Source organism: Parus major, chromosome 20 (genome assembly GCF_001522545.3).
Source record: "Parus major isolate Abel chromosome 20, Parus_major1.1, whole genome shotgun sequence".
In the NCBI taxonomy this organism is placed as follows: Eukaryota; Metazoa; Chordata; class Aves; order Passeriformes; family Paridae; genus Parus; species Parus major.
Genome location: NC_031788.1, coordinates 53,601 through 68,270, shown reverse-complemented (window position 1 = coordinate 68,270; position 14,670 = coordinate 53,601). Strand labels below are relative to the sequence as shown.

General features: G+C 46.1%; 1 protein-coding gene across 1 annotated transcript in view; it reads left to right on the top strand.

The window, feature by feature from the left end:
• LOC107213217 (fer-1-like protein 4) overlaps positions 1 to 13,541 on the top strand; it is a 42,813-nt gene extending 29,272 nt beyond the window's left edge. The window contains 15 exon segments of the mRNA XM_015647341.2: positions 158 to 289; positions 1,001 to 1,110; position 1,276; positions 1,530 to 1,654; positions 2,114 to 2,284; positions 3,170 to 3,324; positions 5,250 to 5,427; positions 6,287 to 6,373; positions 8,493 to 8,591; positions 8,870 to 9,111; positions 11,032 to 11,217; positions 11,677 to 11,810; positions 12,556 to 12,656; positions 13,181 to 13,298; positions 13,301 to 13,541. Of these exon segments, the coding sequence (XP_015502827.1) occupies positions 158 to 289; positions 1,001 to 1,110; position 1,276; positions 1,530 to 1,654; positions 2,114 to 2,284; positions 3,170 to 3,324; positions 5,250 to 5,427; positions 6,287 to 6,373; positions 8,493 to 8,591; positions 8,870 to 9,111; positions 11,032 to 11,217; positions 11,677 to 11,810; positions 12,556 to 12,656; positions 13,181 to 13,298; positions 13,301 to 13,375 (1,914 nt within the window). The 3' untranslated portion in view covers positions 13,376 to 13,541.
• The last annotated feature ends 1,129 nt before the right edge of the window (positions 13,542 to 14,670 follow it).

Genomic DNA, 14,670 nt, shown 5'->3' with positions numbered 1-14,670 from the left:
GCTGGCCCCAGGGACATGCAGGAAAACACCCTGCAGTAATACAGTAGTAAGGCAGGAGGAGGTGAAATGATTGTAACAGAGAAAGGGTGGTCTTTCTGACTCTCCTTCCCTTTAAGATGTCAGGAAAAGGCCCAAAATTACTTTGTACTTATTTCAGATCTATGACTCTGAGTTGGAAAATGAGTTTGGTAATTTTGAAGATTGGTTGTGTATTTCCCCCCTTCATCGTGACGAAGCAAATGAAGATGAAGATAGAAATGAGGATGAACATTATGTGGGGAAGTACAAGGTACTGTTTCATTTGGATGACATTTGTGCTGCTTGTGGAAGAAGATCCTTATGACCTGTATTTTAGAGCAAGCCAACACCAGCAAAACCTTCCAGAGTGCATGGGTGTGCTTGTTGGGCTGCAGCATTGCCAGGGTACTCTTAGTGCCTGTTGAAACAATTGTACTATGGTCCTACTGTTGTTACCTTATAAATCCATGTGACTTAGATTTTTTAGCTGCTACAAGGAGAAAGAATGAAGCATAAAGGACTCATTCTTGTTGCGGCCTCTGGGTGTATTCAGTATGCATATAATTTTTATATATGTAAACTTCACTGGTTTTAAAATTAACAAAACTTAGTTAAAAGAGGCATCATCCTCCCATAAAGGAGCTCTTGAAGACTTTGAAATATCAACTACAGAAGCTGTAGCTGTCTCTAGAAAAGCTTTGGTGTCCTCTGACTTTGGCAGTCCAAAGTGCCTAGAGGTGCTCAGATATGACATTGGCAGTGGTATGACAGCCTGCAGCCTAAATTGCAAGCAGGGATTGCCTGGGTCATGTGGACATGATTGGACCTTTGGGAAGGACTGTCCCCATGGGCACAGGGTGTCTGTGGTCTGCATGGGGAAATGGCTCTGATTTTCTAGTTGGCAGGTGAAGCTGGTGGCTCCAATCCTTTCTGAGATATTCCCATGTAAATCCAGCTGTTCTTTGAAAAATGTTTTCTGCAGGGCTCCTTCTATGTCTGCCCCACCGAGGAAGCTGTTACAGAGCCCAGGGTCTCCTGGGGCATTCCAAGGAACAGACCCATCAAGGTTCTTGTAAGAGTTTACATTGTTAAGTCAAGTCTCTGGTGGAGGTGGCAGTAATGCTTGGTGGTCTCTCCCCACCCTGTGGACCTTCTGCCATTCTCTTCTCACTAAATGTGAGCAGTGGCACTTGTGAAAAATGTGATGCTGGCTTGAAGCCTTTGCCAGTGGAAGACACCTACATCCTGTCTATGGAGAGTCTTCCATGCTTTATAGCTTGAGGATGGGCAGATGGACATTTCTTGGCTCCTCACATCTGCCTTGAGATCATGAGCAAGAAGGTGGGTCCACAGCTGAAGACATCAATGGCTTGTAGAGGGAGGATTTGTGTGGGAACAATTGGCTGGAGGGACCTGACCAAGTGGGCTTGGGTGGTGTCAGGCCTGTGCAGTGTTCCTTGTGCAGGTTTCTCTCTACAGATATGTACAGCAGTATCTCTTGTATATTCCAGGCTACAAATCTGTCTCCAGCAGACCCCAGTGGCAAAGCAGACCCCTATGTGGTGGTGACTGTGGGGCATCAGCAGGACACAAAGGAGCGATACATCCCAAAGCAGCTCAATCCTGTGTTTGGAGAGTATGCAGGAAGGTTTCATCTAGCAGGTTTAATAAGAACAGTACAAATCTGGGGCTCAGCATTTAAGGTCTTCTGTTCCTTTCTCATGGAGAATCTTGTGCTTTAACACAAAGCCCCTGGGCATGTCACTTTCCTCCAGCTAATTCAGGAGCCATTATGTTTTGGGTTAGGAGGCAAGCACAGCCAAGGACTTGATTTAAAATTGGAAACCAAGCATTGGAGAGCTTTTTCCCTAACTCCAGGCCCTCTATCCGAGCCATACATTCCTGGAGAAGTAATTCCTTTGTTTGAACATGCACACTGAAAATTGCACATACTGAATTTTGACAGAACCAAAGTATATAAGAGGCCTTTAATTTGTCAAATATAGTTCTTAAATGTGTAGGATTATCGAAGCAGAGTGTGTGTTTCGTTTCTGTCCTCTTTCCTAATTGCACTTTCCCTGTTTGTTCTCTCTAGAGTTGTGGAGCTGACAGTCTCCTTTCCCATGGAATCAGAACTCACTGTGGCAATATTTGACCATGATTTGGTTGGATCTGATGATCTGATTGGGGAGACCAAGATTGACTTGGAGAATCGATTTTACAGCAAGCACAGGGCCAACTGTGGACTGGTTTCACAGTATGACTTGTAGGTACCAACGTGACACATTTGGGCCATAGACATTCTTCTCACCTGCCACATGTGGGTAACAGAGCTTCTCCTGTTCTGCAAGACAGAATATACATTTGAAGGTGCTCCACAGATTCACTACAATTTACATGGATAACTTTATCTCTTTAGACACCTACCAGCTTCCTGTGATAGCTCTAATTCCTACTGTGAACTAATACACCTTGCTTAATACAACAAAAAAAAATCTTTATTGTTGCTCTATTGGGAACGGCGAGAAGAACAACACAGACTCTCTTGTGCATTGAACAGGAGACCCTGTGTCGTTCTTCTTGCCGTTTCAAATAGAGCGACACTTTATTGCTTACATTTTAGTGTTCTGTGAGAAAAGCGCTTGCCTGACTCTGACCTCTTTCAGAAAGTACAGCAGTTTCTCTGGCAGCATTTTGTAAGCAGCAACACTCAGGACACCTGATTTCCTTTGGCCTCCTTCTCTATGGATTCTCCAGTGTCTTTGGCCAGTTTTCTGCAAACTTCTCTTCTCTTACCCTGCTATTAGAAAATTAGCTGTAGGAATGGGGTTGAGTACCCTGCACAATTAAAACCTCTTTCTCACTTAGGAAATGTATCTAGAATTGCTCCTGCTGCTAGCATGGCTTCTGCTTCTCAGAAACTAATAGTTCTGTGGAGTGCAAGTCTAGATTGTTTCTGTCAGGACAGAGTTTGTTTAGCTTTTCGTTCATTAAAGATTTTTTGTAACCTTTTTAAGCCCAGGGTTTTCCCAGTGAAAATCTGAGCAGGGTTCTAGTGACATAGCCTATGCTTTGGGAAGGAAGGCTGTTTCACAGCCTAGAAAAGAAACTTAAGATGAAGAAGTTCTTGATGTTTTCTTTACCCATGCAGAAATGGCTACAACACGTGGTGAGATGCTTTTAAACCCACACAGATCTTGGATAGCTTATGCAAGAAAAACTCAATCCCTGCTGCAGAGTACAGATGGGAGGAGGTCAAAGTGGACAATGAAATATTCAAAGTCCCTCCAGAAGCTTTTCCTGAAGGTACAGAGGGCTTGTTGAACTGGTCCCTTAAACAGCTGCCTGTGCTCAGCAATGCACATGCTGGTGGATGGTCTGGGATCCCACAATCCTATCTTCCCTGAAATATCCAGGCTGGCTTCCCCACTCTGTGCCCTGCATGGCCCAGTTTTTTGGGTCACTCTGAGGTCCATCCTTGGTTCAGTGCCGTCGTTTCAGTGGACACTGTTGCCCTGGAAGAAGATGTGATCCAGGCCATTAGGTACCAAAGTGGCTTCCCAGGCAGTGGGTGGAACAAAATAAACCCAGTTGCATGGCAGTGTTGGTCATGGAGGTTTGTTGTATGCCAGCTTATTCTGGTGGCTGGCACTGTCACCTTCATCTTCTCATGATCACTATCAAAGCTGTGCCTTCATCTGCTTATGATGAGTATCAGCAAGATAATCAAGTCCTGTTTGGGGTTATTGGTGTTTTGGAGTTTTTTTGTGGGGTTTATTTTCTTTTTTTTGGTTGGTTGGTTGGGTTTTTTTTGTGGTGATTTTTTTTGTTTGTTTTTCTTTAATGTTTTTGTTTTGTTTTTTTGCAGGTGTTGTTTTGTTTTGGGTGTATTTTGGGGGAAGGGGAGGGGGAAGGGAGTGCTTTTTCAGTCTTCTTTCCTGTTTTTAGCTGACTTTTTTCAGGAATCTTCTGTGCTTCCAGTGGCTTCAGGTGCCTTGGGTGATTACACACAGCTCCTCTCTACTGTTGATCTCCACCTTATGAGCAGCTTCTGCTTCTCATTTTCTTTTTTCTTTCCTTCTAACTGGCATTACAAACCCAGGGTCACAGATGTCCACGAACACTCCAACCTTTCACCGCCTTCACCATCAGTGATGGACAACTTCCCTCAGCAAAGGCCAGGCCCTGCTGCAGCCAACACCTATGCAATTGAATCCAACCTCGAGCAAAGGCTAGAGCAGTTGTGGCCCACTTGTGGATGGCTGAGTACTGAAAGGCAATGTTAATATGTCCTGTAGGAAGGATGATCCTTGGCCTTACCTGCTCAGTGTGAGGACAACTGTGTGTATGGCCAACTCTACTTTTTCCTTGTTTCAGTGCAACTGTTCCTCAGTTTTTTTTTCATAGAGTGGTCTCTATGGCTTATGCAAAGAAGCAGAAAGAAATCCTACTCAGGGCAGGGAGGGCAAGGAGCCTCCAGAACGCCTTTTCCCCCTCTTTTCAAGTCACTGGATAGCTGGGGAGGGAGAAACAAGGGGCTTTCCTGGTGTTCCCTGACAGCTGGCTCTGGTTCCAACACAGCTGCAGCTGGTTCCCTGTGAAGCTCTTCTGTACTTGAGCACTGCTTGGAATGGTTTAGATCTCAGTCTGGTATCCAAGGGCAGATACTATAAACCCAGGAGTGGGTGGGTCATTATGCCCTCACCTGTTGGCTCTGGCTTTTCTCCCAGCAGTATGATTTGGTCTTAAGCTGCCATTTGGCTTCCCTGTGCCAAAGGAGTCAGTTACTAATTGTGTTCATTAACAGAGAGCACAGCTGCATGTCTTAAGATTAGCAAGTAATGCTTTCCAGTAGCACTTCTCTGGCAAAAATTCATCCATGGATCTGTTGGCACTGCCACAGAGATGTGGGGACTTAAACTGCCCCAGAGGTCACATCCTACTCAATGTCCCTTGGATCTTTCTCCTAGGGCCAGAGTAAATTCTTTTTTGCCCTTTCCACTGCAATTCTCTTGGCTTGTTTTCTTCCTGCCTGCCATTTCTCTCTCATCACTGCAACATATTGAACTCCTCTCATCTTTGCCCTCCTGCTTCTTGCCATTTGTTTTTCTGGAGAGGTGCTTGTTTGCCCAGTCCATCATCTCCTGTTACTTGTGCTAGTGACTGATATCCTGACATGACTCTTGCTGGCCAGAAGCCTTCAACTTCTCCCTGGCTGTGTCCTGCTGCAGAGGTCTCTGTGATGAACAAGAGAGGAGTGGCAGATGAGAACTTGTTGGTGGATGTTGAACGTAAGGCTTTGTACGTCCTGCAGCACTGGGAAGAGATGCCAGGATATGGGTACAAGCTAGTACCAGAGCACGTGGAAATCTGGTCTTTGTACAACCCGGAGAACCCTGGGCTAGTGCAGGTGAGATGTGTTTCTGTGCCAAACCTCAACATTGTTTCAGGGAAGGACCTTCTGGACACCTGGTTTCCAGCCCCCTCTCTGGTTTCCTGTGAATCTTACGCATTGTCCCTTTCCTGGGTTGTGACTGGAGTTATGTCTGTGGATGGCTGGTCCAGCTGGCCCCAGGCCATTTAGCACTGCTCTGATGACGATGCTGTGAGGGTGGCAATAGACTGCTCTACTTTTGAGCCCTGCCACCATGCACTCCTATCGGTGATGGTATCCTTGCCTATACCTGCCTCCTCTGCATTATCCCTTATCACTGCTGTTTTGCAAGAACCTTGTTCCACACTCTTGTCTTCTCCCTGGCTGAAGAAGGAACACCCATTCTTAGTTTTCTGCAATGCAGTCACCTGAACTCACCGTTTTAATGTCCTGCACTGAAATCTCCTGTTCCCTTGGGCACTGGGGGTTTGAACAAAGCAGAGTTCTGCAGTCATGCTGGCTTTGTTTGGCATTGGAAATACACGTGGGGAGAGCAGTGTCAGACCCATCACTTCTTAGTTTTGTTGGTTTTGCTCAAGGGTTGCATCACCATATGCTTCTTATTAAGACAGCAGGACTTGTTTACCTCTGTTTGAAATGGATTCATTGTAGGTGAAGTGGTTTTTCCTGGGAGCAGAAATAAGCAATCTTTCATAGCCTTAATTTTTTTCCTTGTGTAAAATCCAATCTCATGTCACTCTTAAGTGCTGGGAATTGAGAGAACCAAACAGGGGCTTTCTGATGAGAACTTTCTTTGCAAGACCAAGCCCATGATCCTTGAAGAGCTGGAGGGTGGTCTGTCTTTTGAAGTATCTTTGCTGTCTTCTCTCCTCCGGGCTCCTTGCACATGTGGATTGACATGTTTCCAAATGATGTCCCTGCACCACCAGCCATCAACATCAAGCCACGACTGCCTGTCAGGTAGCACCTGTGGGAGTAGGCCTGGGGCTGGTGGACTGCAGGGAGGGTCAATGTTCCTTGCCATGGCTCGTGGGATGTGCCCATGGCACAGGCTGAGGGTCAGTGGTAGTGTGGCATGTAGCCCTCTTTGCTCCAGCTCTGACTACAAGGATGTTCTCTGATCGTGGGCCATAGGAGTTTCAGCTGCAGAAAGGTTTGAGGAAGGCCAGGTTAATGTCTCTATGGCTGGACATAAAGGTAACAGAAACCCAAGCCAGAGCTAGTCATCAAACTCTGTTCTGGCTAGTGGACAGATGTCCTTGGGAGCCTGGAGCAGTGCAGTTGAAGGAGGAAATCTGCTATTTACAAGGATCTAATGGTACTTTTGAGATGAAGGGTCTAAATTATTCTCAGACATGCACCTGAAAGGACAAGAGATTGCACAAATTGCAGTAAGAGAAACTCCAACGAGGGATAATAGGGAATGAATATAGGGAATACATTTTCCCAGTGAAAGTGAAGCTACCCTGGAATAGGGACAGATTGACTCAGACGTACTGGGATGTCCATCCTTGGTTGTTGGTGAGGATGAAACAGGGAAACCTTATGAATATGATTGTTTAGCAAAAGATTCTGAAAATATGAAGCCTAGAATTGAAATAGAAAAGAGAGCTAGCTTTGAGTCATGGGATACTGAGTGCTAGTTACTGTATAACCAAAGAACAATAGCTTAGCCAGCTTAAAGGAGAATCCCTGTTGATGAAACAATGTCCTTCTGCAGATAGAGAATCCAAAGGTCAAGCAGCAAGAGAAGAATTTGTAAAGCTTTTAGAGTTTAAAATGTAACACTGTATGGTAATGTAGTAGTTCTTATAGGCTATATAGAAATTCTTTAGTGGGCATGTCTTGTAGTGATTTGTTACTGGAAATTAGAATATTCACTATAGAAAGAGATATAATGTAGCAAGAACTCTCTCTTTAAGCTTGTCTCTCTTGTTGCCCCCTCTCTCTTAAGCTCTCTTAATCTTGTTCTCCCCACTCTCCCTCTCTTCCTCTTTTTCTCTCTTTGTGCCACGGCGGTGTTGATGGCAGGGGTGCTGTGACTACCCTGAAGAAGCTGTCCTGAAAAGGACTGCCCAGGGGCACAGGCACGTCCTCTGCCCAGTGAGTGATCTCAGCTCAGCAGCAGCATGCAGGCGACACGGAGAGAGAGACTAGAGAGCTGGATGGCATTCCACCAAGAAATAGCCTTTATTATAGCAGGGCCCTCAGTGAAGGGAGCCAGTGACAGCAGCTCCTCGAACTAGGGAAAACCCGGGATATTTATAGGGAAGGAGAGGGGTGGGGGAAACTTGGATACATGTATCGGGGTGGATTGATAGGGAGGGAAACCAATGGGGTGTAACAAATTAACATGTTCAACTCTAGGGTCTCTGGGAGTGACACTTTTTCTCTGCATGACATAAAAGTGTCTCACCTAGGGAGAAGCTTGCCAGGGGAGAGCCAGGATCTCTGAAGTGGCCAGTTCCCCAGCCTCCACAGTTTGTTCCTTACGGTCTCTCACCTGGCTCTTAAACTGTCTCTCTCTCTCTGCTCCACTCTCTCCCTCCTTGATCACATGTATGCTGCAGCTGGTGGCAGATACATGTCTCTGCCTCCCTCTACCCATATAATAAGCTTGTATCTGAACGGTTTGACCCTGGAGAAGTCTCTCACCCACGAGTGAGTGTTTTGTACATCTATACTTAGTGATATTAAAAACTAATGCAGACAAGGCCATGAGCAATTGACCTACTATGAAGCTAGAGCAAGAGCTTGGAGCAGAGACTGCGGAGATCCCTTCCTGCCTAAGCTTTTCTGTTCTCCTATGACTTAGCAGAGCTGGGTGGGTTTCCCATGCACCAGGGATTTGGTTTGCAAAAGCTACCTGTACTGACTGTGGGTGTTTTTCTAAGGCTGTAGTGTCCAGAAAGGGTTTTATGTCCTGACTGCTGGGCTGTGCTTGGCGGGAGGGGCAGGTGGAACCACATTTCTGGGAAGATTCAAGTCCTGCTGTTCTGGCATTGTACTTAGGGCTTGATCTGCACTCCCAGGCACCAGAAACAAAGGCATGTGTCTCACCTCTGTGTCCTTCCCACAGCTATGAGCTCCATGTGATTATCTGGAACACGGATGATGTGATCCTTGATGATGTCAACCCAGTAACAGGAGAGCTTTCAAGTGACATCTACGTGAAAAGGTCTGGTGGGAATGAGTGGGAGGCCGGAGCCTAGCTGCCCTCCTCCCTGTCCTGGCCCACACACTCACTTGCCTCCTCTAAACCTCTGCTCCTCATTGCCTCAGTGTGAGGTGCCCACTCCAGTCCTCTGCTTGGGTTGCTGTAGCCCCAGAGATTGTCCAGGCATTGCACTGGTTTGACCCTTTCCTGCTACCCCATGGAGTTCAGTGCTTCCATCCTTCTGCTCTGCCTTTGAAGCTGACTGACAAGGGTAGAGGGTAACTGAGTTTCTTCTGCAGCTGGATAAAAGGTCTTGACCATGACAAGCAGGAGACAGATGTTCACTTTAACTCCTTGACTGGGGAAGGCAATTTCAACTGGAGGTTCATCTTCCGCTTCAATTATCTCCCGACTGAGAAGGAGATCACCTAAAAGAAAAAGGACTTTGTCTTCTCCATGGAGGAATCAGAGTTTTGGGAACCAGCTGTTCTGGTCCTCCAGGTCTGGGATTATGACAGGATTTCAGCTAATGACTTTCTAGGTATGGTGTTACCTGCTGGAAGTGAGGTGACCTGTCTCTTGCCATGCTGGAGCATTACAGCATTTACCTGGGGTTCAACTCTCTGAGAGGGGACACTAGAACCATCAGATCAAACTCTTCAGCTCAGCAGTCACCTGGGCTGGTTTTTCACACCTGACCTATAGACAGAGTGTGAAGATAGGCACCTCCCCTACACAGACCTGTGCTTGCATGCTTGTTCCAGGGCCTTGGTGTATTTTTTCAGGGCCTGTCACACCATAGGACTTCCGGGTTCTGCTTCCCTCACAACCTTTCCAATAAACTTGTTTGTTTTCTATGCTCTTCCTTAGATATGCAGATCTCAAAGTCTGGGCCTAAGAGCATTTTTCCCAGGACCTTGCATTGTGGACACAGGGACAACCTGTGTGAGACTATTAACAACCTTTGTGAGACTATTGGCACTTGCATTGCAGCATCCCATTGCTGGGGGCTCAGAGCTCCCTGGATGCTCTGGTACTTCCTGTTAATCAGACCTGCTAAGCTGAGCATGCAGCAAGGCCTGGTGCCAAAACAGAGCTAGTAGTGATTCCCCACTCATTAAGCTAGCACATTATCAACACAAGTACTGCTGATTCTCTCCCATTTCTGCTATCATCCCCAAGCTTAGAGCGCTTTATTCAGTTGTTCCTCCCTTCTTCAAATATTAACCTCCCTATTAAAAAGCAGCCCCTTTCCCCTACTATCTCCTGGGCATGTTTAAACTTCAACCTTTCATAGTGTATTTAAGTGGCTTTACTGCATGAGGCACTTCCAGTGGTTCAGCCATGAAGAACTGAGGCACTGAAGAAAGCATTAACAATTCCAATGATTTCTGGCATGTATCTCAGGAACTTCTAGATAATAAGGGGCTTTTGGAGGGTTAATTGCAATCTCCAGCCCCAAGCAGGGCTAGATGAACTGTAGGTCAGGTTGATCAGGACATTTTCTGGGTGGGTTTTGATTATTTCCAGGGATGGATTCCTAGCACCCTTCTGGGACCCTTTTCCTGGATGCACCTTTTTCACAGTTCTCATGTATTTTTACTTGCAGAATTTTTTGTTGGTTGATTTATGTGCTTTTGTTATCCATTTCTGAGAAGAGTCAAGCTCCATCTACTCTGTAACTTGCTTTAGGTTGTGAGGGATGCAGTAAGATCTCCCTCTTGGCCTCTTTTCTGTGGGCTGAACACATATGTGTTTCTCATCCCTCTTGATGTGGCACCTACTACAGACTTGAATATCTCAGCCACTAAACACTATTTAGTTTACACCTTTATTGTATTAGAGAGTCCAAAATGGGGCACTGTATCCAGATGCAGTCTCACTTGGAACTGAGCAGAGAATGCTCATATCCCCTGTCTGCTTTTTCCAATACAGACCAGGATGTGGTAAGATTGTTTTGCTGTAAGGGCTCACTGCCAAAGTGGGATAGGAGCTCATTCTGAGCAGAACCGAGGCACAAGACCAAACAGGCCAAACAGGGAGATGAACTGAGGCTTTTGCAGATGTAAGACAAAATGGAAACCTTTAAAGAATTTATAATTTAAAAACATTATAATTTTATAATTTTAATTGACATTTCCAAGAATTAGAGAGGAAGATGAACTTCAGCATGTGAGGAGAGCAGGGTGGGATGTGATAAAGGGCTGAAAATAACTCACCATATGAACTCTTATCGAAAAGGAGGCCTAGGGCTTCTGCCTCTTAGTCTCTAACTCCTGAGCTAGTCCTTTCTTATGCAGAATTTCAGGTTCTCCATCTGTAAATGTGCAGGATTCTGCTAGATCATTACAGCAGCTGAGACCTACTCATGGGAGTTGGGAGTGTGGCAGAGACAGCCAAATGTCGTGTGGGGTTGACCTCAGCATTTTATCATGTGGTTTCATCTTCCCTGTGCCTGCAGGCTCCATTGAGCTGAAGCTGCATGACATGGTGTGGGCAGCCAAGAGCTCTCAGCATTGCACCATCAAAATGGCCTAGGAGAATGCAACGCCTCGATTCTCCATCTTCTGAAATAAGCGCATGAGGGGCTCGTGGCCCTTCATCAAACTCAGACATCAAGAAGATGACAAGAGAGAGGGAAGGGAGTGTTATGAATGCACTCAAGACAGTGATATGATCCAATCAAAGAAAATTTTATTAGTTACAGCAAGCAAGCAATAAGCAAAAAAAATCAGCGCTGGGCGACAGGGGAGCTTCCGCTCTGCCGACTGCCGCGCCGTCAGTTTCCGTATTCCCCCCTTTTAAGTTATTCAGCTTCCGGGTTACGTGTCCTTTCTCGGGTGTCTCTGCGCATGTGTCTCTGGTTGTTAGGGGGTCTTTTTCTGCATCCTGGTGGTCGCGGGATGAAGTTCAAGAGTCTTCCTCAGTTCTCTCCCTTTGACCTTTTCTCACTGTTTTTCTTTTAAGGCTTATCTCGGTTACTTTCTGGAATTCAAGAAAGCTCACAAGGGCATTAGTAATTTATGCAACCGTCAGTAGCAACCTTCAACCTCATCCTGATTCCACAAAGCATAGCTTTGCAAAGCATCATATCTTATATGTTTAGGCGAACAAAAGGGTCTCTACTTACACAATCATCACAGGGAGTACTGGAAGAAAAAGAAAAATAAGTGGAGCAACTCAGTCAAACCAGAGGACATGGAATTCACAGACCCCAGTGGGAACAAGTACCTCCTGACAGTAAGGCTGGCGCTGGTGAGCACAGCCAGTATTTTGCCTCTGCCTTGATATGGCAGCCGGTCCTACATGCACACAACCTGCAAAGGCAGCAGTGACCCAGCTTTTGCAGGATCCTGAAGACTTCTTTCATCTACTGCTGATCCAGCACTTTGTCTACCCTGAAGAACTAGCTGCTGTGGCATGGAGGGTTGTCTGACTTCATATATTCCTCTGAGCTTCCCATAGAGCAGTGCACCATGAGGGGAGCTGTTGTTGCTTAGGAATTTAGTGTCCCCCTGAAATACCCCAGACGATGTTCTCCTTGCTCACTCCTACTTCAAAGCAAGAGGAATATGGCTCCCCATCAGCCAGTCAGGACAGCAGCAGAAGCCTGTCCTGGGGTCTCTGCCCAAGGCAGGCAGGTGCCAACTGATCAGGGACAGACTTGCTCCTGATACCCCTGCTACTGGACCACTGTATGTCCCCAAGGGTGAATTTTGCTCAGTACCACTCTGGGAGGGTACAGACAAATTGGGTAGTTGAGGAGTTCATTAAGATACAGTTCTTTGTCTGCAAAATAGTTTCTTACCAGGCCACAGTTTCCACTGGCTGTGAAGTAAGGCCCTGTAGCCAATGGAGAAAAAGCTCTGAGACATCTGTAAGTGGAACTGGGAGAAAAATACCAAATGGTTGCAGGATGTGTGGTCAGTGGGCTGGTCTGTGAAGCAACACATTCAATAGTGGCTAGTACATATTGTCTCTCCAGGGTAAGGTGGAAGCAGAGTTCCAACTTCTGGCTGTGGAAGAGGCTGACAAAAGTCCTGTTGGCTTAGGCCGAAAAGGGCCTGAACCCTTGGAAAAGCCCAGGTGAGTATCTTTATTATCACCTCTAGGATGGACAGACAGTGCTGTGTTCTCAGCACCTGTTTGTGTGGAAAATGGGAGTATTGGCCTGCCAGGAAGCCAAGAGCAGTTGCTAAGGCCCTGGGTAGTGGGCTCTGCAGGACCAAGACTGCCAGGGTTTCCCAGAGCTCAAGCGGGCCCACAGGACTTGAGACTGCAGCACCTGGGTTGATCTCAGGAAGAAAGTCAAGACAGCTGTGCCATAACATTGCTTGTACAATTGTCAGGTCTGTCTGTGTGAAGGGATCCCTTGTGTACAAGGGTGAAGGACAGCTCTGGGGACATTGGGGCACTATTCCAAGAGTCCCTTTCTGTTGTCTCTAGTGTTTCCACAGGCAGTGCATTTACTGTAACCCCTGGGCTGATCCTGCTTGGAAGCAGCGAAAAGCTGGTGATTCATGAGGGTAGCAAAGCACCAACACAGAAGGGCCAATATGATGCTCCGTGGATTGAGCCTGTGCTTATCTGTTCTTCTTTTCCTGTTCTAGTCGGCCCAAAACAACTTTCAACTGGTTTGTGAATCCTATGAAGACCTTTGTTTTTTTTATCTGGAAACGGTACAAGAAATACATAATTATGCTGTTTGTTGTCACTGATGTTGTTGTGATGTTGTGACCATCTTCCAAGTTCTTTCGGTTTACACCATGCCTGGATACATCAGTGAGAAGATCATCAACGGATAAATGCTCTCCAGCAGAGGACTCAAACACAGGGATGATTGTGGCAGGAATCAAAATAGCATCAGAAAATTTAATGAAATCCTGCAGGTGCAGAGACAGCCTAAAGAGACAAAGATCTGCAGAAGTGAGATTTGTTTTCCTCATGAATAAAAGCTGTCTCTCTCTCTGATGCTTGTGTTTTTTAGCTGCTTTTTGGAGCTGGGGGACAACCAGTTTCTTTGTGCAATACAGTGTGATGAGTAACAGCTGGCCTGAAGGCCTCACTGTTATAATAATCCCAAATTTATAACTGAAATATAACTAATTCTATAACTACCTTAATAATATAACTACCTTAATTACATAACTCGACCAGTATGGAGCGTTGGGGAGCAGGTAAAGCTGTTAGGGACATGGGCAGTTATTGGCTGGTTGACCAGATGGCAACCGCTTCAGCCAGTCAGGACTCACTGTGCAGACCTCCAAAACTATATAAGGAGAATAGCACTCACTAAAGTTGGCTGCTGTCACATGAACCTCAGTGTGTTCTGTTGCCTGCCGGTCTCCAACATCAGTAACGAGTGGTGACCGCCAGCATGACACAACATGCTGCCATGGATACTGCAGGAAGACAGAGGGTAGTGGGTGAAAGAAATTGGCCAGGAGACAAGACTCCTGTTTTATGCCTTTATTAAGATTCAGCTCTTGGGGTTGGAGGCCCAAGAAGTTGCTTACACCACGACCATTCCCACACTGACAGCTCCACGGAGGAGGCACAATTCAGCTTTGCAGCACACACTACAGAGCTGAAGCTCCCACCCTCATGAGAGTAGCCAGGAAGCCTGCAGTTCTGGCTCGTTGTCTAGGGGGGTCAGTCCTTTCCAATCCTCTTGAGGTCATGTTGATGCAGGAAGACGGTTTCTAAGCAGGCTTAGGTGATGCAGGGAGATGATCTTTCATCATAGCTTGCTAGAATATATTTCCTTGTCCTTTTATTCCTCTGTTAGCTCGTTGTTTTGGTGTCCTGCATGCCTTAGTTTGCATATTACTCGGTTGCACAGCTTCCTGGGAGTTTCTTTGTTCTAGTGTGGCACAGCCCCCATGGGAGCTGCTTTGTTCTAGTCCATGGGAGTTGCCTGGTTCTGTGGCATACCTTTCTAATGGGTTGCTTTTGTTAGTCTGACTCAGCCCCCATGGGAGCAGCTTAGTTACATAGTAGCAAGGAAGTAAGGGAAAGGGTACAGAAATGTCTCATAAGAACATTTAAAACACTTCAGAAACTGGTAATTAATTAACATTACTAATAACCATCGGAGTAA